The sequence below is a fragment of the Babylonia areolata genome, chromosome 12 (genome assembly GCF_041734735.1).
Source record: "Babylonia areolata isolate BAREFJ2019XMU chromosome 12, ASM4173473v1, whole genome shotgun sequence".
Taxonomy (NCBI): domain Eukaryota; kingdom Metazoa; phylum Mollusca; class Gastropoda; order Neogastropoda; family Buccinidae; genus Babylonia; species Babylonia areolata.
Window position 1 is genome coordinate 2,090,961 of NC_134887.1, and position 25,561 is coordinate 2,116,521.

Below are 25,561 nucleotides of genomic sequence, written 5' to 3' on the forward strand. Positions count from 1 at the left end.
ACCAAACATGGAGTATAATACAAACTCCTCCTTTCTCTCACTTTGAGCTTCACTTTCAAGGTGGTGTCAAAGCATGACTGGTCCATACACTACACTGTGTCTGTGTGTTAAAAAAAGAAGAAAAGAACAACTGGCCAAAGCCTCCATATTGCCTGCCCTCGTAAACCCAGTGTGCTGCTCAGGCATTGAGAGCCTGCCCTAGGTTTGTCTAAAAACATGAACATGAACATGAACATGAAGCATTTGAACACGGTGAACCAGAAAGCAAATTCTTCAGAATGTAAGAAAAAGTGAAAGGTATATGTAGAGGGTAAACGACTGAATCAAAACAGGAATGAAAACGGGTGCATTGCTCACAGGTGTGCAGTTGCTTACACACACCCACACACAGACACAGACAGACACAGACACACACACACACACACACACACACACACACACACAGACACACACACACACAATCTCACACTCACACACACACACACACAGACACACACACACACAATCTCACACTCACACACACACACACACACACACACACACAGAGACACACACACACACACACACAACATGATACAATGCAACACAACATAATACAGCACAAACACTACGCACACAACATACAACCCCCTCCTTCCCCCCCCCCCCCCCCCCCCCCCCCGACCCCTCCACACACAGATGGACACAAACATACATACACCGCACACACGCATCCACAAACACACACACCTCATGACACAATATGATGCAACACAACACGATACAACGTGATACAACACAACACGATACAAGAAAAACACTAGGCACACAACACACACACACACACACACACACACACACACACACACCCACAAACACACATTGTCTCCAGTACTATTTACTCACAACTTTGAGTAAATTTAAACATTTTCTTGCTTTTGTTATTATATATTCAATATGGCAATTCCAAGTTAGCTTTGAAGTAAGTATTAATCCTAAAAACTGGACAGTGTCTTTATACTGAATTGTCTCAATTTCAATCTTAAATGTTGGTAACTCTTCTGGGTTTGTACCATTGTTAAAAAGCATAATGTGTGTTTTTTCTGATGATAATGTAAGACCATTATCGACCGTATATCTATTTAATCTATTTCTCTCTTTGGTATATTTTCTTGATATTGTTTAAAGTCCTTTTGGATGTATTCTGTTTCACAGTTACATTCACCCACATACTGACATTAAAAAGAATGAAAATCCAAATATCATGGCAATAGAAGTCCGAGTACACCTTCAAAATAGATACTGTGATCATTTACACAGACGGCTCACTATTAGACAATGGCCAAGCACGTTCAGCTTTCGTTATTATACCAGAACTGAAAACGGAAAGATCATATCATATTGGTAAAAATCATTTAATATTCACTGCTGAACTTATTGCTGTTCTTATGGCTCTAAATCATATTCTTGATCTTCCAATTTGCCTTCTACAAGTCTTGTTTTGTGTTAATTCCAGATCTGTATTATATGCTTTAAACTCATCAAATTGTAAGAACAAATCCAAGATCATAATAGAAATAGCCACATTTGACATCTTTTAAGTTTGAAAGGAACACATATTACGTTTTGCTGGGTTCCTTCACATCTTGGTATTCTCTACAATGAATGGGCTGACAGGGCTGCAAGAAAAGGTGCAAAAAATGAACAGGAACCATAGAACTTTGTGTGCCTCTGTCTGTACAAGAGGGTTATCGAATACTAGAAAAAACATCGTGGAGCAAAGTCACAGAATTATACCAGGAAAACGGCAAAGCCTTAAACCATAGTGTAATTAATGTTCAACAACCAGGAACTATCAATCAGTCAGATACATACAGTAATTCAATAAGATTAAGGCAGATTCATACATTATCAAACAGGATAAAACTGAATGCTTTTATAACTCAGTTCAGCGAAAATATCATGCATACGTGGAGAACATGTTTCTAGCAACTATGTAATATTCGAATGTCAGAATCTAAAATGTTTTTTGCCAGACTTCACCAAACGTTCTTTTGAATGTGTTATTAACAATTCCAATATGTTACTTGTTAATGCAGAAGGTTTGCCGTGTTGTCCTATAGGATATTTGTTATACTTGTTATAGTTGATTGATGTTGGCGTTTATAACGTTTCCATTTTCCCAAGTGTTGTCTCTCCCTATTCACCCTCCACACATACACACACTTTTCCCCCTCCCCCTCCCACAACCCCTACCCCCTCGTTTTTTTTTGTTGTTTGTTTTTTTCCGTCTAATATCACTTCAAGTGGAAAGACGTTAAACTGAAGACAACAACAACAAACACACATTAACATACACACACACACACAACGTGCCCCCTCCCCCACCCCTCCCAACACACACACACACACATGAATGCAACCTCCCCCACCACGGGCGCGCGCGCACACACACACACACATAGAGGGGTTGTAGGGAGAGTGGAGAAGACAGAGAGAGAGAGAGGAGAAGGGAGTTTGGGGATGAAGTTGGTGATGGCTGTTGTCAGCTGGGGAAAAGACATGTGGGGTCAGGGTGGGAATGGGTGTGTGTGTGTGTGTGGGGGGGGGGGGGGGGGGGGGGGGGGCAGGAGTCAGAATGCCACATTCCTTTCCGTTCCTCACCATTCCTCTCTTGTCCTTGTCACTCTGCTGTTCCACCTGCACTGTGCTGTGTGGGGAGGGCGGAGGTGGGGTGGGGGTGGGGGGGGAGAGAGGCTTGCTGTCTGTTCTGTGTGGCTGTTCTGCTGGTGAGGGCACTTCAAACCAAAGTGCAGACTGTCTCTTTTCCTACATCCTAACATGCCTGATTGAATGACACAGGAAACGACTGATGAGCAGCCAGTCCTTTACTGATACCGTTTGTGTACATACATACATACATACATGTATGCGTTAGATCAGCTTGAAGCTTTCCACACAGCAGGTATAAAACATGTAGGCTTTGGAGAATGGGTTCTGTGTGTATCATACACACACCCTGTATGTCTTTATCTGTCTTTGTCTCACACTCTCACACACATGCATGCATGCACAGACTGCACGCATGTGAGTACACACACACACACACACACACACACACACACACATGCATGCATGCATGCATGCGCGCACACACACACATGCACACACACACATTCATACACACACACACATACAACATACAAACACAGACACAGACACACACATACACACACCCACACACATGCATGCATGCACATACTGCATACGTGCACACACACAGACACACGCACATGCACTCTCACACACATGCACACATGCACATACTGTATGCACATGCGCGCACACACATTTGCACAAACATGCATACATGCACACACAGACACACACAGACACACACACACACACACACACACACACACACACATTTTCTGTCTCTCCCTCACCACTTCTTTCCTCCCAACCCCTATGCAGTCCCCCCCCCCCACCACCACCACCACGGCCCCCCCACCCCAAACAAAGCACACACTCTCTTTCCAATTAAATACAGACTCTCCACCACTGCCCCCCCCCCCCCCACACCCCTCTCTCCACCAGCTTGCCCCCCCCCCCAACCCCCTCCCGCCCTCCTTCCCCTTCTCCACTGTTCCCCCTGTCCCAGACAAACATGTGTTGGTGTTTCTAGGACTGAAAGAGTTTGGTCAGTGTGCCGTGGAGAGATCTGACATGGCTGCCCCCTCTCAGGTGAAGAGCCAAGGAAGATAGACCGTGGAAACTGAACCCACCCACCGCTTCCCTTACAAGGGTGTGGGGGGGTGGGGGGGGGGCTTTTCCTTCCCTACCCCCCACCCTTACACTTCCCCCCTCCCTTCCCCTTCCCCCAAACCTGCTCACACACATCGCTGAGGAACCAGTGAGGGCAAGAAGTCGGGTGTCAGGACATGGCTTTTGGACCAGCTGTGCTTTTCTGTGATGTAGTGAGTGGGGGAGGGGGGGACGGGGGGGGGGGGGGGGGGGGGGGGGGGGGGGGACAAATGCCTAGATAACTTTGGAGCTCGCCTCAGTACAGGTTCAACAATTCGCCTCAGGTTCAACAATTCGGTGTCTCTCTCTGTCTGTCTGTCTGTCCGTCTGTCACATACCTGGAGATATATGATACATTCTCTCTCTCTCTCTCTCTCTCTCTCTCTCTCTCTCTCACTCTTTCTCTCTCTCTCTCTCTCACTCTTTCTCTCTCTCTCTCACTCTTTCTCTCTCTCACACCACACTTACACACACACATACATACTCATACACACTAACACACACTCTAACACATAAAATGTACACTATCACTTCTACTATTACTGCTTCTACTTTTACTACAACTACTACTACTATTACTACTACTGCTACCACACACACACACACACACACACACACACACACACACACACATGCACACACACACACACACACACACATACACACACACACACACACACACACACACAACATGCACATGTGCGCACGCACACACACACAGAGGCAGAGCAGCTGTCCGGTTGTGAGGCAGACTGACCATGATTGAGAGTGAGAGCCCAGCATGCACATCCCCCAAAACGTAGTATGGCTGCCTACATGGCGGGGTAAAAACGGTCATACATGTAAAAGCCCACTGGTGTACATGTGTACAAGTGAAGGAGGGAGTTGCAGCCCATGAAGGAAGGAGGAGAAGAGAGCCCAGAGCACACCTGTGCCCCCTCAGACATGGTGCGTGCAGGTTAACCCAGGAGAGGCTTGCTTACAGACACAGGTGTGCACTGGTTGGGGTGTGGGGTGGAGGTGTGTTGGGGTGTGGGGTGGAGGTGTGTTGGGAGTGGGTACCTTCACATGCATCAACATGTATTTGGAATACATGTGCATGCAAACATAGACACAGTCACACTCTGGGTCTCTTTGTCTCTCTGTCTTTCGCCTACCTTCTCTCTCTCTCTCTCATTCTTTCTCTCCCTCTCCCTCTCTGTTTTTCATTCTCAGCTCTTCTCTCTCTCTCTCTGTGTCTCTGTCTCTCTCTCCCTCTTCTCTGTGTCTTTCTCATTCTCAGTCCTTTCTCTCTCTGTCTCTCTCTCTCGCTTGCTCTTTCCACCTATCTCATTGTCATTCTCACCCATTCTCAGTCTCTCTCTCTGCCACTAAATCCCCCTAATAAAATGGTTTACAGAGAACTTGGTAGACATCCTTTGTTTGTTAATTTTCGAGTTAGGTATATTAAGTACTGGTCTAGACTGTTGCAAATGGATCAGAGTAGACTGTCCAAGCAATCATTCTTAATGATGTTGTCAATGGACACGTATGGTAGAAGATGTTGGGCAATCAAAGTGAGAGAAATGCTTTCCAAAGCTGGATTTTATGAGGTATGGTTAAATAGAATAGAAAAGAATAGAATATGGCTTGATTACCAAGTGTACCGGGGTCACAAGGAATATTGGTGTTACAAGTGTTAATTTATTTTTAAGTATATTTCAGCAATGTTTAAGTTAACATATGTTTTTTTCAAGAATGGCCAGGTGAGGTAAGAGACAGAGAAAGGTATAGTTTGTACAAGGTCCTTCAGGACAACCTGCGTATTTACAGGAAATAAGCCTTTGGTTTTCTGTGGCTTTATCCCATATCAGCTGTAGAGTGTTACCGATTGATAGCAATATGAACAGATGTGGTAATGAAATAATAGCACACTCATACTGTCCATAATGTAAGGATTGTGTTGAGGATGAAAACCACTTTTGATTTATGTCATATCAGCTGTAGAGTGTTACCGATTGATAGCAATATGAACAGATATGGTAATGAAATAACAGCACACTCATACTGTCCATAATGTAAAGATTGTGTCGAGGATGAAAACCACTTTTAATTTATGTGTGCCTATTATACTCATAATTCCGAAACACATTTTTGGTCAATGGGATCAGTCTCACAATTAGAAAAAAAATTGTTAGATGCAGAGATCTGTCATTACTAGTTTCCAAGTTTGTTTTTCTTTGCATGAAACAGAGGCAGAAGTTACTGGTAAGTTATGGACCTGTATTAATGTATTGTGTAACAGAGAGTATACTAATGAAATCTGATAACTTCAGTAAGGAAGAAACAGAAGCTAAAAGAGGAGGACTGGACATTTTGTGCAATTTAATATTTTTGCAAAGTCGCAGACTGTGCTATGTTATGAAGTTATTTATTTATATCTTTATTAATTTATTCTCTATGTGTGTGTGTGTGTGTGTGTGTGTACGTGAGTGAGATTTCCCCTCCATGTTTATGCGCCCATGGCCAAAGAACATTAAAATATTTGATTTCTCTCCTCTCTCTCTTCCTCCCTCTCTGTGTTTTTCTCTCTCATTCTCTCTCCCTCCCCCCATCTCTCTCAGTGTCTCTTTGTCTGTCTGTCTCTGTCTCTCTCTCTCAGTGTTCTTTCATTTTCAGTCTCTCTTTCTGTCTCTCTCTCTCTTTGTCTATCTCTCTGTCAATGTCTCTCTCTCCCTCCCTCTGTCTCTCAGTGTTTCTCTCTGTGTCTCTGTATCTCTCCCTCTCTCAATGTCTTTCTCTCTCAGTCTCAGTCTCTCTCTCTCCCACACTCTCATCAGTGATGGTGACATTTGAAAACCTTGTTATCGCCCCTCGTTCATACAGTTTGTATGGGGCTATGTCCTCAGATGAATGAACCTGTTGGACACTTAGTCTCTCTCACACAGGTGATACACACTGGGTTGGATTTTGGTCTGTCTGTCTGTCTCTGTCTCTGTCTCCTGCCTCCTCTCTGTGCCTCTGTCTGTCTCTGTCTCCTCTCTGTGCCTCTGTCTGTCTCTGTCTCTGTCTCCTCTCTGTGCCTCTGTCTGTCTCCTGTCTCCTCTCTGTGCCTCTGTCTGTCTCTGTCTCCTGCCTCCTCTCTGTGCCTCTGTCTCTGTCTCCTCTCTGTGCCTCTGTCTCTGTCTCCTCTCTGTGCCTCTGTCTGTCTCTGTCTCCTCTCTGTGCCTCTGTCTGTCTGTCTCTGTCTCCTCTCTGTGCCTCTGTCTGTCTGTCTCTGTCTCCTCTCTGTGCCTCTGTCTCTGTCTCCTCTCTGTGCCTCTGTCTGTCTGTCTCCTCTCTGTGCCTCTGTCTGTCTGTCTCTGTCTCCTCTCTGTGCCTCTGTCTGTCTCTGTCTCCTCTCTGTGCCTCTGTCTGTCTGTCTCCTCTCTGTGCCTCTGTCTGTCTCTGCCTCCTCTCTGTGCCTCTGTCTGTCTCTGTATGTCTCCTCTCTGTGCCTCTGTCTGTCTCTGTCTCTCTGTCTCCTCTGTGCCTCTGTCTGTCTCTGTCTCCTGCCTCCTCCCTGTGCCTCTGTCTGTCTATCTGTCTCCTCTCTGTGCCTCTGTCTGTCTCTGTCTCCTGCCTCCTCTCTGTGCCTCTATCTGTCTCTGTCTCTGTCTCCTGTCTCCTCTCTGTGCCTCTGTCTGTCTGTCTCCTGCCTCCTCTCTGTGCCTCTGTCTATCTGTCTCTGTCTCTGTCTCCTGCCTCCTCTCTGTGCCTCAGTCTGTCTATCTGTCTCTGTCTCCTGCCTCCTCTCTGTGCCTCTATCTGTCTATCTGTCTCTGTCTCCTGTCTCCTCCCTGTGCCTCTGTCTGTCTCCGTCTCCTGCCTCCTCTCTGTGCCTCTGTCTCTGTCGCTGCCTCCTCTCTGTGCCTCTGTCTGTCTCTGTCTCCTGCCTCCTCTCTGTGCCTCTGTCTGTCTCTGTCTCTGTCTCCTGTCTCCTCTCTGTGCCTCTGTCTGTCTCTGTCTCCTGCCTCCTCTCTGTGCCTCTGTCTGTCTATCTGTCTCTGTCTCTGTCTCCTGCCTCCTCTCTGTGCCTCTGTCTCTGTTTCTGTCTCCTGCCTCCTCTCTGTGCCTCAGTCTGTCTATCTGTCTCTGTCTCTGTCTCCTGCCTCCTCTCTATGCCTCTGTCTGTCTCTGTCTCCTGCCTCCTCTCTGTGCCTCTGTCTGTCTGTCTCCTGCCTCCTCTCTATGCCTCTGTCTATCTGTCTCTGTCTCCTGCCTCCTCTCTATGCCTCTGTCTGTCTGTCTGTCTCTGTCTCCTGCCTCCTCTCTGTGCCTCTGTCTGTCTATCTGTCTCTGTCTCCTGCCTCCTCTCTGTGCCTCTGTCTGTCTGTCTCCTGCCTCCTCTCTATGCCTCTGTCTATCTGTCTCTGTCTCCTGCCTCCTCTCTATGCCTCTGTCTGTCTGTCTCTGTCTCTGTCTCCTGCCTCCTCTCTATGCCTCTGTCTATCTGTCTCTGTCTCTGTCTCCTGCCTCCTCTCTGTGCCTCTGTCTGTCTATCTGTCTCTGTCTCTTGCCTCCTCTCTGTGCCTCTGTCTGTCTCTGTCTCCTGCCTCCTCTCTATGCCTCTGTCTGTCTATCTGTCTCTGTCTCTGTCTCCTGCCTCCTCTCTGTGCCTCTGTCTGTCTCTGTCTCTGCCTCCTCTCTGTGCCTCTGTCTGTCTCTGTCTCCTGCCTCCTCTCTGTGCCTCTGTCTGTCTCTGTCTCCTCTCTGTGCCTCTGTCTGTCTCTGTCTCCTGCCTCCTCTCTGTGCCTCTGTCTGTCTCTGTCTCCTGCCTCCTCTCTGTGCCTCTGTCTGTCTCCTGCCTCCTCTCTGTGCCTCTGTCTCCTGCCTCCTCTCTGTGCCTCTGTCTGTCTCTGTCTCCTGCCTCCTCTCTGTGCCTCTGTCTCCTCTCTGTGCCTCTGTCTGTCTCTGTCTCCTGCCTCCTCTCTGTGCCTCTGTCTGTCTCTGTCTCCTGCCTCCTCTCTGTGCCTCTGTCTGTCTCTGTCTCCTCTCTGTGCCTCTGTCTCCTGCCTCCTCTCTGTGCCTCTGTCTCTCTCTGTCTCCTCTCTGTGCCTCTGTCTCCTGTCTCCTCTCTGTGCCTCTGTCTGTCTCCTGTCTCCTCTCTGTGCCTCTGTCTCCTGCCTCCTCTCTGTGCCTCTGTCTGTCTGTTTCCTGTCTCCTCTCTGTGCCTCTGTCTCCTGTCTCCTCTCTGTGCCTCTGTCTGTCTCTGTCTCCTCTCTGTGTCTCTGTCTCCTGCCTCCTCTCTGTGCCTCTGTCTGTCTCTGTCTCCTCTCTGTGCCTCTGTCTCCTGTCTCCTCTCTGTGCCTCTGTCTGTCTCTGTCTCCTCTCTGTGCCTCTGTCTCCTGTCTCCTCTCTGTGCCTCTGTCTTCTGTCTCCTCTCTGTGCCTCTATCTGTCTCTGTCTCCTGTCTCCTCTCTGTGCCTCTGTCTTCTGTCTCCTCTCTGTGCCTCTGTCTGTCTCTGTCTCCTCTCTGTGCCTCTGTCTTCTGTCTCCTCTCTGTGCCTCTATCTGTCTCTGTCTTCTGTCTCCTCTCTGTGCCTCTGTCTGTCTCTGTCTCCTCTCTGTGCCTCTGTCTTCTGTCTCCTCTCTGTGCCTCTGTCTTCTGTCTCCTCTCTGTGCCTCTGTCTTCTGTCTCCTCTCTGTGCCTCTGTCTTCTGTCTCCTCTCTGTGCCTCTGTCTGTCTCTGCCTCCTCTCTGTGCCTCTGCCGAAGGATAGTATTGTCAATGGCAATAAAACAATGTCCGTTTGTCTGTCTGTGTCTCTGTGCCTCTGTCCGTCTATCTGTCTCTGTCTCTCTTTTGTCTCTATCTGTCTCTTTTACAGTATGCACATGCATACACACACACACACACACACACACACACACACACACACGCACACACACAAGTACACACACACGCAAGTACACACACACGCACACACACACGCACACACACACACACACACACACACACACACACACACACACTCGCAAGTACACACACACACAAAGTGCGCTTTGATTTTCTGATCCAAAGTTTGGAGAAAGGGTGAGAGAGGGACTGGAACCCAGACCTTCATGGACCTCTTCAGTGTGGGCTGACGAGTGTCTTGACCGTTCTGCCACCTTCTTCTTGAGATGTGAGCAGAGATCATGTCCCGGACATTGAGATAATGAATTGGAACAGAAGTGTTGACGTCCTCAGCACAGCCAAGTCTAGATACTATTTCCCTGGATGTGAAAGAGTGTTTTCTTCAGCACGGTTTAATTCCTTTAATTCACTTCGGCAGTCCTGATGTGACACTGTGTGGTTGTCTGGACTGTAACCAACGATGTCTAATGTCAAACCCTCGTTCGTAGTCTGTCGCATGCTTGGCACAAGAAAACTACTGCATACACTTGCGTCATAACCCATGGCAAAAAAAGAAGAAGAAAAAAAAAAGGAGATAGAGAAAGAAAAAGGGCCAGGTGGGGCAGATGTCATGTGGGGGTAGGTACACCAGTGCTGGGGGGTTCCCCACACTACTTACTGTGATGTGTGGCAGGCAAACATCAATAAGGGACTGTGGAACCAGGAACACCTGGTCTGGATGAGTGAAGCCAGGTGTGCAGTGATGCCAAGAGGGGTGGAGGGGGGGGGTTGTGAGACCAGAGCAGGAAGTGTGTGTGTGTTTGGGGGTGGGGGGAGGGTGGAGGGGAGGGGGAGGGGAGGCTCACAACAGGGAGTGGGCGTGGTGATGGTGGTGGTGATGGTGGTGGTGGTGATGGTGGAGGGGAGATATACAGATACAAGGCCTGCAGCAGCCAGTTATACAGTGTGTGTGTACAGCGCTCCTCTGTGTGTGTGTGTGTGTGTGTGTGTGTGTGTGTGTGCCTGGTGTGTGTGTGTGTGTGTGTGTGTGTGTGCCTGCCTGCCTGCCTGGTGTGTGTGTGTGTGTGTGTGTGTGTGCCTGGTGTGTGTGTGCATGTGTGCGACTGTGAGAGAGACAGAGGGTGTGTGTGTGTGTGTGTGTGTGAGAGAGGATGCCTGTGGATGGTGTGTGTGGTGTACATGCAGAGACTGTGTGAGTGGAGAGTGTACAACACTTTGACTTGCATTACTCTAAACTATGCACCATACATAGACATGATTATTCCTTGTTGTTTATACTTAGTCTTTTGTGAAGGACTATGACTCTCAAACTAGGAGGCAAAATTGCACTGGCTTTTATTGCTGCAGCCTTGTGGGCTAGTTGGCCTTTGGGAACCATCCCAACGCTGACTGTCCTAAAACCCTCATGGCTGAGAGAGTGGGGATGTACTTGGGCAAAACACTCACCACTATAATCAAATTGTAGCCCAAATAGTTGCCTCCTCTGCTGTTCTGATGGTCATAGTCGGACACGACTGACTATCATATATTATAATGATTTGTTATGATGGATATAATGTTTTACACAGAAAAACCCCAGCTGATTATTGCAATATGCATGACGGTGTGATAATTAATAATGTTGGTGATTATAGTGAATTTCATGTTGAAGTGGATGATGATTTTTTTAACCTTTCAGTAAATGGGCAGCTTGGGTTTGATACATGTACATGGAAAACTTTTAAAATATATGTGATGTTTTGGACTGTAAACATGCAGTCGTGGTGCTGACGATGAAAATGATGATGATGAAAATGATAAAGATGATGAAAATGATGATGATGATGATGATGATGATGAAAATGATAAAGATGATGAACATGATGATGATGGTGAAGAGGGTGATGATTCTGATAAAACCATTTGGTGAATTGGCAGCCAGGGGTTTGAGATGTGTGCAGCAGACTTTCAAAATGTGTGATGTTTTGGACTGTGTGATCATAATCAGTATCATTGTGATAGTAATGTGATGGTGTATGTGGGGGGGTGATGGTGATTGTGATGGTGGTGGTGGTGGGGGGGTGATGGTGATTGTGATGATGGGGGGGTGATGGTGATTGTGATGGTGGTGGTGGGGGTGTGTGTGTGATGGTGACTGTGATGGTGATGGTGGTGGGGGGTGATGGTGATTGTGATGGTGTGTGTGGGGGGGTGATGGTGATTGTGATGGTGGGGGTGGGGGGTGATGGTGATGTGATGGTGATTGTGATGGTGGTGGTGGTGGTGGGGGGGTGATGGTGATTGTGATGGTGGGGGTGGGGGGTGATGGTGATTGTGATGGTGGTGGTGGTGGTGGGGGGGTGATGGTGATTGTGATGGTGGGGGTGGGGGGTGATGGTGATGTGATGGTGGGGGTGGGGGGTGATGGTGATGTGATGGTGGTGGTGGTGGTGGGGGGGTGATGGTGATTGTGATGGTGGGGGTGGGGGGTGATGGTGATTGTGATGGTGGGGGTGGGGGGTGATGGTGATGTGATGGTGGGGGGTGATGGTGATGTGATGGTGGGGGCGTGGGGTGATGGTGATTGTGATGGTGGGGGGTGATGGTGATTGTGATGGGGTGGTGGGGGTGATGGTGATTGTGATGGGGTGGTGGGGGTGATGGTGATTGTGATGGTGGGGGGTGATGGTGATTGTGATGCTTGGGAAGGGTGGGGGGTGATTGTGATGGTGGGGTGTGGGGGGTGATGGTGATTGTGATGGTGGGGGGTGGGGGGTGATGGTGATTGTGATGGTGGGGGGTGGGGGGTGATGGTGATTGTGATGGTGGGGGAGGTGATGGTGATTGTGATGGGGTGGTGGGGGTGATGGTGATTGTGATGCTTGGAGAGGGTGGGGGGTGATTGTGATGGTGGGGGGTGTGGGGGGGGTGATGGTGATTGTGATGGTGGGGGAGGTGATGGTGATTGTGATGGTGGTGGTGAGGGGTGTGTGATGGTGATTGTGATGGTGGTGGTGGTGGGGGTTGATGGTAATGTGATGGAGGGGGGGTTGATGGTGATTGTGATGGGGGGTGGGGGGGTGATGGTGATTGTGGTGGGGGGTGATGGTGATGTGATGATGATGATGACGACGATAAGAGAGGCATTGATAAATCTGAAAAATGAGCTGTGTGTATGTGAATAGTAAAGTGTATTGTGTGTTGAATTGAGATGGGGGTCAGTTTCCCTTCTGGGCTCTTTGATTGTAAATAGTATTTATAGTGTCCATAGTGCGAGTCCTGTCTTGTCGGTGTCAGCAGAGTCCTGGGAGATTGTTGTTGAAGGGACGTGGTGGAGGTCTCCATTCTGGCCTGTAGGGGGGACGCTCACTCAGTCTGGCTCCGCGACTAAGCCATTATTGTCGTTAGTTGGGGGCTTAGTAGGCGGTGTCCTAAGTATGTTAAATCAGAACAGGCACCACTGAACACCGCCAAAGTGACTCAACAGCAGTGCAGGGTCTCCTCTGGTGTGTGGCTTCCTGGCGACATGACATTGATGGTTTCTTGTGGGCTGCTGGTGCTGGGACTGAGACAAACGAACCCAGGTGTGGCCGTGTGTGGAGGACATGGAATGAGGGGTTGGGAGTGATGCCACTGAAACAGTACAGATGATGGGGCAGCAAAAAAACCAAAAAAAGTGTTGTGTCCAGGACAGGTGAGGGTCAGTCTGCATCTGTAGTGGTGGTCCAGTTGTGACGTGTCAGCCTAGGAAGTGTCAGTGGTGGTCCAGTTGTGACGTGTCTGCCTAGGAAGTGTCAGTGGTGGTCCAGTTGTGACGTGTCTGCCTAGGAAGTGTAGTGGTGGCCCAGTTGTGACGTGTCATCCTAGGAAGTGTAGTGGTGGCCCAGTTGTGACGTGTCAGCCTAGGAAGTGTCAGTGGTGGTCCAGTTGTGACGTGTCAGCCTAGGAAGTGTAGTGGTGGTCCAGTTGTGACGTGTCAGCCTAGGAAGTGTCAGTGGTGGTCCAGTTGTGACGTGTCAGCCTAGGAAGTGTAGTGGTGGTCCAGTTGTGACGTGTCAGCCTAGGAAGTGTAGTGGTGGTCCAGTTGTGACGTGTCAGCCTAGGAAGTGTCAGTGGTGGTCCAGTTGTGATGTGTCAGCCTAGGAAGTGTCAGTGGTGGTCCAGTTGTGACGTGTCAGCCTAGGAAGTGTCAGTGGTGGTCCAGTTGTGATGTGTCAGCCTAGGAAGTGTCAGTGGTGGTCCAGTTGTGACGTGTCAGCCTAGGAAGTGTCAGTGGTGGTCCAGTTGTGATGTGTCAGCCTAGGAAGTGTCAGTGGTGGTCCAGTTGTGACGTGTCAGCCTAGGAAGTGTCAGTGGTGGTCCAGTTGTGATGTGTCAGCCTAGGAAGTGTCAGTGGTGGTCCAGTTGTGACGTGTCAGCCTAGGAAGTGTCAGTGGTGGTCCAGTTGTGACGTGTCAGCCTAGGAAGTGTCAGTGGTGGTCCAGTTGTGATGTGTCAGCCTAGGAAGTGTAGTGGTGGTCCAGTTGTGACGTGTCAGCCTAGGAAGTGTAGTGGTGGTGCAGTTGTGATGTGTCAGCCTAGGAAGTGCAGTGGTGGGCCAGTTGTGACGTGTCAGCCTAGGAAGTGCAGTGGTGGCCCAGTTGTGACGTGTCAGCCTAGGAAGTGTAGTGGTGGCCCAGTTGTGACGTGTCAGCCTAGGAAGTGTAGTGGTGGTCCAGTTGTGACGTGTCATCCTAGGAAGTGTAGTGGTGGTCCAGTTGTGACGTGTCAGCCTAGGAAGTGTCAGTGGTGGTCCAGTTGTGACGTGTCAGCCTAGGAAGTGTAGTGGTGGCCCAGTTGTGACGTGTCTGCCTAGGAAGTGTCAGTGGTGGGCCAGTTGTGACGTGTCAGCCTAGGAAGTGTAGTGGTGGGCCAGTTGTGACGTGTCAGCCTAGGAAGTGTCAGTGGTGGGCCAGTTGTGACGTGTCAGCCTAGGCAGTGTAGTGGTGGGCCAATTGTGACGTGTCTGCCTAGGAAGTGTAGTGGTGGCCCAGTTGTGACGTGTCAGCCTAGGAAGTGTAGTGGTGGTCCAGTTGTGACGTGTCAGCCTAGGAAGTGTCAGTGGTGGTCCAGTTGTGACGTGTCAGCCTAGGAAGTGTCAGTGGTGGCCCAGTTGTGACGTGTCAGCCTAGGAAGTGTCAGTGGTGGTCCAGTTGTGACGTGTCAGCCTAGGAAGTGTAGTGGTGGCCCAGTTGTGATGTGTCAGCCTAGGAAGTGTAGTGGTGGCCCAGTTGTGATGTGTCAGCCTAGGAAGTGTCAGTGGTGGCCCAGTTGTGACGTGTCATCCTAGGAAGTGTAGTGGTGGCCCAGTTGTGACGTGTCAGCCTAGGAAGTGTAGTGGTGGCCCAGTTGTGACGTGTCAGCCTAGGAAGTGTCAGTGGTGGTCCAGTTGTGACGTGTCATCCTAGGAAGTGTCAGTGGTGGGCCAGTTGTGACGTGTCAGCCTAGGAAGTGTAGTGGTGGCCCAGTTGTGACGTGTCAGCCTAGGAAGTGTAGTGGTGGCCCAGTTGTGACGTGTCATCCTAGGAAGTGTAGTGGTGGGCCAGTTGTGACGTGTCAGCCTAGGAAGTGTAGTGGTGGCCCAGTTGTGACGTGTCAGCCTAGGAAGTGTCAGTGGTGGTCCAGTTGTGACGTGTCATCCTAGGAAGTGTCAGTGGTGGTCCAGTTGTGATGTGTCAGCCTAGGAAGTGTAGTGGTGGCCCAGTTGTGACGTGTCAGCCTAGGAAGTGTAGTGGTGGGCCAGTTGTGACGTGTCAGCCTAGGAAGTGTAGTGGTGGCCCAGTTGTGACGTGTCAGCCTAGGAAGTGTCAGTGGTGGTCCAGTTGTGACGTGTCAGCCCAGGAAGTGCAGTGGTGGCCCAGTTGTGACGTGTCAGCCTAGGAAGTGTCAGTGGTGGGCCAGTTGTGACGTGTCAGCCTAGGAAGTGCAGTGGTGGCCCAGTTGTGACGTGTCAGCCTAGGAAGTGTCAGTGGTGGTCCAGTTGTGACGTGTCAGCCTAGGAAGTGTAGTGGTGGGCCAGTTGTGACGTGTCAGCCTAGGAAGTGTCAGTGGTGGTCCAGTTGTGACGTGTCAGCCTAGGAAGTGTAGTGGTGGTCCAGTTGTGACGTGTCAGCCCAGGAAGTGTGAGAATCAGAGGGTATGGGATCAAATCCCACATGCCCACAATTTTCTTCCCCTCCACTGGACCTTGCATGGTGGTCTGGGTGCTAGTTGCTGTGATGACACAATAAACTGAGGTCCTGTGTGCAGCATGCACTCAGCACACCTGGAAGAACCCTGCGGCAAAAAGGGTTGCCTCTTGCAAAATTCTGAAGAAAAAGTCCACTCCAATAAACGTGTGTGTGTGCACATGACTGAAGTCCAACTCAATGACTCTGGACACTAACGATGACTCTGGACACTAACGATGACTAACGATGACTCTGGACACTAACGATGACTCTGGACACTAACTATAACTCTGGACACTAACGATGACTCTGGACACTAACTATAACTCTGGACACTAACGATGACTCCGGACACTAACGATGACTCTGGACACTAACGATGACTACAGATAACTCCAGACACTAACGATGACTCTGGATACTAACGATGACTCCGGACACTAACGATGACTCTGAACACTAATGATAACTCTGGACACTAACGATGACTCCGGACACTAATGATAACTCTGAACACTAATGATAACTCTGGACACTAACGATGACTCCGGACACTAATGATAACTCTGAACACTAATGATAACTCTGGACACTAACGATGACTCCGGACACGAACGATGACTCTGGACACTAACGATCACTCTGGACACTAACGATCACTCTGGACACTAACGATAGGACACTAACGATGACTCTGGACACTAACGATTGGACACTAACGATGACTCTGGACACTAACGATGACTCTGAACACTAACGATCACTCTGGACACTAACGATAGGACACTAACGATCACTCTGGACACTAACGATAGGACACTAACGATGACTCTGGACACTAACGATGACTCTGGACACTAACGATGACTCTGAACACTAACGATAGGACACTAACGATCACTCTGGACACTAACGATAGGACACTAACGATCACTCTGGACACTAACGATCACTCTGGACACTAACGATAGGACACTAACGATCACTCTGGACACTAACGATAGGACACTAACGATGACTCTGGACACTAACGATGACTCCAGACACTAATGAGGACACTAACGATCACTCTGGACACTAACACTGACTCTGGACACTAACACTGACTCTGGACACTAACGATCACTCTGGACACTAACGACAGGACACTAACGATGACTCCGGACACTAACGATGACTCTGGACACTAACGATCACTCTGGACACTAACGATGACTCTGAACACTAACGATAGGACACTAACGATGACTCTGGACACTAACACTGACTCTGGACACTAACGATGACTCTGAACACTAACGATGACTCTGGACACTAACGATGACTCTGGACACTAACGATCACTCTGGACACTAACGATGACTCTGGACACTAACGATGACCCCGGACACTAACGATCACTCTGGACACTAACGATCACTCTGGACACTAACGATAGGACACTAACGATCACTCTGGACACTAACGATGACTCTGGACACTAACACTGACTCTGGACACTAACGATGACTCTGGACACTAACGATGACTCTGGACACTAACGATGACCCCGGACACTAACGATCACTCTGGACACTAACGATCACTCTGGACACTAACGATAGGACACTAACGATCACTCTGGACACTAACGCTGACTCTGGACACTAACGATGACTCTGGACACTAACGATCACTCCGGTCACTAACGATGACTCCGGACACTAACGATGACTCTGGACACTAACGATGACTCTGGACACTAACACTGACTCTGGACACTAACGATGACTCTGGACACTAACGATAGGACACTAACGATGACTCTGGACACTAACGATGACCCTGGACACTAACGATAGGACACTAACGATGACTCTGGACACTAACGATGACCCCGGACACTAACGATAGGACACTAACGATGACTCTGGACACTAACGATGACCCCGGACACTAACGATGACTCTGGACACTAACGATGACTCTGGACACTAACGATAGGACACTAACGATGACTCTGGACACTAACGATGACTCTGGACACTAACGATAGGACACTAACGATGACTCTGGACACTAACGATGACCCCGGACACTAACGATGACTCTGGACACTAACGATGACCCTGGACACTAACGATAGGACACTAACGATGACTCCGGACACTAACGATGACTCTGGACACTAACGATGACTCTGGACACTAACGATAGGACACTAACGATGACTCTGGACACTAACGATGACTCTGGACACTAACGATAGGACACTAACGATGACTCTGGACACTAACGATGACTCTGGACACTAACGATGACCCCGGACACTAACGATGACTCCGGACACTAACGATGACCCCGGACACTAACGCTGACCCCGGACACTAACGCTGAGCGCCTGAAGGCAGCTGTCGGTTGGCTCTACCACTACCAGGGAGACAGTCTTTTGTGCAAATGACTTACCGTGTAAAACACTTGGTGTTCGGTCTCTGACTGAACATAGGTGCTGTATGAGTAATAGCGATAATGATGACAATTATTATTGTTATTAAATAACAGTGAGTTGTTGTTTTTTCATGCCAGACTGAACATGTGGTGTTTTTGGTTTCCAGGAAGTGACCTGTGTCGGACGGACGTAGAACGAGGACGGGAAAAAGCAGGACAAGAGGGGTGGGGTGTTTGCGTCTTGACGGGGTGTGGAGCAGAGTAAGTGACCAGTTGTTAGAGACTAGAGAGAAGGAAGCATGCCCCTGTCATGTCTAGTACTTCAGCAGTGCTGCATGGTGATGGCTTTGTCTGTCAGTGTCGTGTGCTCTTTCCTCCTCTTTGTCAACAAGTCTTTGATATTTTCGGTCTCTTGTGTTCCTGAGTTTGGCAGCCCTCCTACGTGAGAGTGAGTCTGAATCTTGTCTTGTCAGTATTTGTGGAGTCTAGTTTTTTTGTGGGAAAAAAAAAAAAAAAAAAAAAGTAGGAAAATTTATGAGGAAGAATGTCTTGCCTAACTTTATTTTGGCTTGTGTGTCACATGAGAAAAAGAAAAGATGTTGTTAATTTTAGAACCAGGAAACCACTTAATGATTTGCCTAAGCTTCATGAGTCAGTTCAGTTACATAATCCACTTGTAGTACAGGTCAAATGCAAAAGCACGTTGCTTTCAGCTTGCTCTGGTTAAAAGAACCGCTTCCACAATTGAAACCACGGACACGCTCATGTGCAGACTTGCATAACGTCATGCACATTTGGGTGCAAATACATCCATCGTAATTTCTGGGCGAATTTCACAAAGACATTAACCTGGAAACTGTGAAGGAGCTGGAAAAGTTGAATGGTTGACTGACTTTGAACTGTGCCGTCAGAAATGGGTCAGAAATTACAACTGTGTGTGTCTGAAGTTGTTATGGTGGGCGGTCGATTTGAGTAGTCGGGCGTGTGTTTGAGACAAGAAATGTGGCCATTGGAAGTGCCAGCTGTAGATACTTGAATTGTGAATGGCAGTTTGAAGTGTCAGAGATAAGCTGGATTTGGGTTTGGTAATTTCACAGTGTCAGATATTTCATTTTGTATTTTTAATATTTTTTGTGTGCTGTTGCTGTCAAAACAGAGATATCTCTGTGTAATTTGGTCTGCTCATCCCCAAGGAGAGAATGTCGCCACTTTGTAGCACAACCCTGTCTGTCTGTCTGCCTCACACACACACACACACACACACACACACACACACACACACACACACACACTCTCTCTCTCTCTACTGTCTGTAAGTGTATTTGTTGAACTGTCAAAGTGGATTTTTCTACAGAAATTTGCAAGGGACAACCCTTTGCTGCTTTGGGATCTTTAATGTGTGCTAAATGCATGGTGCACATGGTACCTCAGTTTGTTGTCTGATCTGAAAGACTAGAACCCAGAGCACCTCTCAAGGTGTAGTGGAGGGGTTGTGAAAACCCTGGTCCCTGTGTGGGGGTTGAAGCTGTGGACTCTGGCTTTCTGGTCGGCCACATAGCCACCACTGCACAGTGTTCAGGTGTTTTAACTGTTTGATGGATATGTTTGAGGTGTGTGTGGCCATTTCAGGTATCATGGACATTGAACTGTGCTGACTTGGAGCTGTTTGTGATTTATGGTGGAGCTGTTTGTGATTAGCTGTTTGTGATTAGTGGTGGAGCTGTTTGTGATTTGTGGTGGAGCTGTTTGTGATTTGTGGTGGAGCTGGTGTGTAGCGTCACACATCATTTTGAACAGTCAGGCGGAGCATAGAAGGGTAGGTTTTGAAACGAGGGAGGTGTGTGGTGTGTGGCATCACACATCATTTTGAACAGTCAGGTGGAGCATAGAAGGGTAGGTTTTGAAAGGAGGGAGGTGTGTGGTGTGTGGCGTCACACATCATTGTGAACAGTCAGGCGGAGCATAGAAGGGTAGGTTTTGAAACGAGGGAGGTGTGTGGTGTGTGGCGTCACACATCATTGTGAACAGTCAGGCGGAGCATAGAAGGGTAGGTTTTGAAACGAGGGAGGTGTGTAGTGTGTGGCATCACACATCATTTTGAACAGTCAGGCGGAGCCTAGAAGGGTAGGTTTTGAAAGGAGGGAGGTGTGTGGTGTGTGGCGTCACACATCATTGTGAACAGTCAGGCGGAGCCTAGAAGGGTAGGTTTTGAAAGGAGGGAGGTGTGTGGTGTGTGGCGTCACACATCATTGTGAACAGTCAGGTGGAGCATAGAAGGGTAGGTTTTGAAACGAGGGAGGTGTGTGAAGTGAGCAGCAGCTGGCTGAAGAGAGCCACACACACACATGAACTTCACATCTGGACAGGTCGTCTTCTCCCTGAGCTGTGTGAAGCGTCACTGGGGCGCTGAACAGGACACCTCTCTTCACCACTTTCGTCCATGTCTGTTAGTTGTGTGTCAAAGCCTGGGTCTCTGCAGACGATTCTACCTGTCCATTCTCTGCAGACGATTCTACCTGTCCATTCTCTGCAGACGATTCTACCTGTCCATTCTCTGCAGACGATTCTACCTGTCCATTCTGCAGGGCTGTCAGTTGTGTGTCAAAGCCTGGGTCTCTGCAGACGATTCTACCTGTCCATTCTGTGCAGACGATTCTACCTGTCCATTCTGCAGGGCTGTCAGTTGTGTGTCAAAGCCTGGGTCTCTGCAGACGATTCTACCTGTCCATTCTCTGCAGACGATTCTACCTGTCCATTCTCTGCAGACGATTCTACCTGTCCATTCTGCAAGGCTGTTAGTTGTGTGTCAAAGCCTGGGTCTCTGCAGACGATTCTACCTGTCCATTCTCTGCAGATGATTCTACCTGTCCATTCTGCAGGGCTGTTAGTTGTGTGTCAAAGCCTGGGTCTCTGCAGACGATTCTACCTGTCCATTCTCTGCAGACGATTCTACCTGTCCATTCTGCAGACGATTCTACCTGTCCATTCTGCAGGGCTGTCAGTTGTGTGTCAAAGTCTGGGTCTCTGCAGACGATTCTACCTGTCCATTCTGCAGGGCTGTTAGTTGTGTGTCAAAGTCTGGGTCTCTGCAGATGATTCTACCTGTCCATTCTCTGCAGACGATTCTACCTGTCCATTCTGCAGGGCTGTCAGTTGTGTGTCAAAGTCTGGGTCTCTGCAGACGATTCTACCTGTCCATTCTGCAGGGCTGTCAGTTGTGTGTCAAAGCCTGGGTCTCTGCAGACGATTCTACCTGTCCATTCTGTGCAGACGATTCTACCTGTCCATTCTGTGCAGACGATTCTACCTGTCCATTCTGCAGGGCTGTCAGTTGTGTGTCAAAGCCTGGGTCTCTGCAGACGATTCTACCTGTCCATTCTGTGCAGACGATTCTACCTGTCCATTCTGTGCAGACGATTCTACCTGTCCATTCTGCAGGGCTGTCAGTTGTGTGTCAAAGCCTGGGTCTCTGCAGACGATTCTACCTGTCCATTCTGTGCAGACGATTCTACCTGTCCATTCTGTGCAGACGATTCTACCTGTCCATTCTGCAGGGCTGTCAGTTGTGTGTCAAAGTCTGGGTCTCTGCAGACGATTCTACCTGTCCATTCTCTGCAGACGATTCTACCTGTCCATTCTGCAGGGCTGTCAGTTGTGTGTCAAAGCCTGGGTCTCTGCAGACGATTCTACCTGTCCATTCTGCAGGGCTGTCAGTTGTGTGTCAAAGTCTGGGTCTCTGCAGACGATTCTACCTGTCCATTCTCTGCAGATGATTCTACCTGTCCATTCTGCAGGGCTGTTAGTTGTGTGTCAAAGCCTGGGTCTCTGCAGACGATTCTACCTGTCCATTCTGTGCAGACGATTCTACCCGTCCATTCTCTGCAGACGATTCTACCTGTCCATTCTGCAGGGCTGTCAGTTGTGTGTCAAAGTCTGGGTCTCTGCAGACGATTCTACCTGTCCATTCTCTGCAGACGATTCTACCTGTCCATTCTGCAGGGCTGTCAGTTGTGTGTCAAAGTCTGGGTCTCTGCAGATGATTCTACCTGTCCATTCTGTGCAGACGATTCTACCTGTCCATTCTCTGCAGACGATTCTACCTGTCCATTCTGCAGGGCTGTCAGTTGTGTGTCAAAGCCTGGGTCTCTGCAGATGATTCTACCTGTCCATTCTCTGCAGATGATTCTACCTGTCCATTCTGCAGGGCTGTTAGTTGTGTGTCAAAGTCTGGGTCTCTGCAGACGATTCTACCTGTCCATTCTCTGCAGACGATTCTACCTGTCCATTCTCTGCAGACGATTCTACCTGTTGTGTGTGTGTGTGTTTTTTTTTTTCTGTCTTACCCTCTTTCTCGATGTCATCAGTTCCTTGGAGGACTGTTTCAGCAAGGCCACTGGAACTTGTAACCTGGCCATACCAACATAGCTCTCTTTTCTTGACTGATGTCGGCAGATTGTCCAATGGTCCAGTGTGCTGCTTGATGGTTTGGTGCACATGTTCGTTTGACGTGATCAGTGTAGCTGATGTTCAGGGTCAGCATCTTGCCAGGAGAACACCTTGTTTCCATGAGACCGTGTTGATGTGGTTGTTGCAGAGGTGAGCTGTGCTCCCACCTTCCAAAGCTGCCTTGCCTTAAGCCTTTCACCCTTCATCTCAGTTTTAGTCCCAGTTCAGGGGTCATGGCCTGATAATCAACAGCGGGGCTGACATGATTGGTGACAGTTATTTGCAAATGGTGACTGCCTTACACAGGTGTTGGAGGCAATTTCTCTGCAATTTCGGGCTCAATTTTGACACCTTTTTTTTTTTTTTTTTTTTTAAATTTTTTTATAATGATTCCTAAAGAAAGTAAGTTGTTTAGCACATCAGCATGGCTACCTTGACGTACAGTACAGAAGAGGCGTTTGGAATTTAAATTGATTTGCTTCACGATGGCGCTGACAGAGACTGCAAAAACTTGATGGGAAATGAAAGTAATGTTGTTGAAATTAACTATTTTTTGGTAAAAATTTTGTTGTTGTTTTTTGTTTTGTTTGTTTTTTTCCCTAAAAATGTTGATTACCTCATCACCATCATGAGTTATCTCATTTGATCAGCACTGAACACATGATGATTATATTCTCCATTCATTTTCCTTCAATAAAAAATGTACTCTTAAAGGTTATTTGATTTTTTGGGGGTTGCTTTTTTTTTCTTTTTTTTTGTGACGTTGGGGATTTTTCTATAAATGTAATTTTTTCTAAGTCAGTGGATTAAAATCTATAATATAATGTAGATATCAGATCATCTGTGGCTCAGTGGGCAGACGGGTTCCGAGTGACACGCAGCCTTTGACTTTTCAGATCAGGGGTGTAAAGCTAGACCCTTATCCCCAGGTGTTTGGTGGTAGTTGACGGGACGAGCTCGCCTCGATGAGCATCCCCCGACCGTCGGGGCTAAAGCCCCCAGGCTCCAAAATTGGCCGTCCCTCGGGACTGCCCACCTCAGCTGCCACTGCCGCTGCGCCCAAGTCGGGTATCCCAGCAGGCTCGGGGATCCCCAGCAAAGCTCAGAGTAAGTGGTCCTTGACCTTGAACCCCCCCTGACCTTCCTGGATCCCATGTCCGTGTCCCCTGTTACCCTGTGTTGTGTGTGCCTTGTGGCTTGGCCTGTTCTGGTGTGTTTCTTTTGATGATGTTGTCTGTTTGGTGTTGTTTGTTGTTGTTGTTGCTGCTTGTTTGATGTGGCATACTTGTTGATGGAGTCTTTGAGGCCATTTACACGACCACCTCTGTTCTTTGACTGTGCAGACGTATCCCCTTGTGTCAAAACTGCATTCTCCTTCATCCGATCTTGCCTGTTTAGAGCAGCTAGAAAATGCCAGCGGCTGGCTGAGGGAAAGTCAGTTCCAGACCTCGCAGCACTGCCTCTGTTGGAATGTTCTCTTTATCCTCCTCCTCCTCCTCTTGCGTTAGTGGGTTGCAACTCGCACAGTTACTCGCATACACGGGAGGGCTTTTATATGTATGACCATGTTTATGTCCACCATGAAGGCAGTCATACAGCGTTGTTGGGGGTGGGGGGGAGGGGGGGGAGAGCATGCTGGGGGTATGTTCTTGTTTTCATAACCCACCGAATGCTGACATGGATTACGGGATCTTAAATGTGCGTATTTGATGATGTGCATGTTGATAGACATGAAGGGGTTGGGGCACCAGCACGTCTTCACATGTCTGTTGATGTGGGGCATTGGAAAAATCTCCACACTTTAACCTCCAGGGACTGTGACCAGGATTGGAACCTGGAACACTCCGATTGAAAGTCTGAAGGGTTAACCATGTGGCTGTTAGACCTGATGACTGTGTCTGGTGCAGACCTATGGTCCCTGTTTGTCAGTATATGCTCTGGAAAACCAACAAAACTGTCATTGTGGTACGACATAAAGAGAACTATGTAGCCGCTCCAGAAAAACAACAACAAAAAACGTGTGCGTTTGATTTCTTCAGACAATTGCAGTGGCAGCTGAGAAGAATATGCACCAGCATTCTGTTGAAACTGGAAAATTAAAAAGACTGCGAAATGAAACGGCAAACCAGCTACGCTGGAGAGACTTTCAGCAGTGATGAAGGGCATGTGTGCGGAATACTGCCGAAGTCAAAACCAGCATGAGGGTTGTCTACAGCAGTGTGACCAGCTCAGAGCTTGTTAAGGGAAAAAAAGTTAGTTTGGGTCTATACATGTGCTGTTCCGTGACTGCAAGAAAAAATTAATGTAACGTAGATGGTGTTATTCTTTAATTTTAGTTTGTTTTGGAGGATTTTTGGCGGCTGTAACACACACTGATAGTCAGAATGTGGGATGGGAGTGCGTGCTGGTGTAAATGGCCTCATGTGTCATGTTGTTACTTTTCTTTTGTTCTTTTTTTTAATGAATTTAGGTGTTGTCTCTTACTTCAGTGTGCTGTTATTCAGTGAGAATGTTGTTTTGAAGATCTTGAAATGCTGTGGCTTGCCATGCTGTGTTTTTGTGTGTCTGTAGGTGTTGTGTTTGACCTTTGTTTTGTTGTTTTTGAAGATTGACAGAAGTTACATCTTTCCTCATTGTTGAGGTTGTTTGTTCATGATTTAGCCTGGTTCTTTTCCTGCAGGTGTGTTGGCAAATGCTTGCAGAGTTTGTCTTTTTTCTGTTCAACTGAAACGTTAATGCACGACTTATTGTTGGATTCATTCTTTCTCCTATTTTCTTCCTTCCTTAGCTGTCTTTCTTTGATGTTATTGTTCACACACACACACACACACACACACACA

General features: G+C 48.2%; 1 protein-coding gene across 11 annotated transcripts in view; it reads left to right on the forward strand.

Moving 5' to 3' along the window:
* Window positions 1–25,561, forward strand: part of LOC143288315 (uncharacterized) — a 151,588-nt gene that overhangs the window by 4,173 nt on the left and 121,854 nt on the right. For 10 of the 11 annotated variants that reach the window (XM_076596676.1, XM_076596678.1, XM_076596680.1 and 7 more), the window contains exons 2-3: window positions 18,443–18,536; window positions 23,618–23,828. In XM_076596676.1, the coding sequence (XP_076452791.1) occupies window positions 23,687–23,828 (142 nt within the window). In that variant the 5' untranslated portion in view covers window positions 18,443–18,536; window positions 23,618–23,686. The remainder of the gene's footprint in view (window positions 1–18,442; window positions 18,537–23,617; window positions 23,829–25,561) is intronic. The other variant, XM_076596672.1, reaches the window with a different exon arrangement.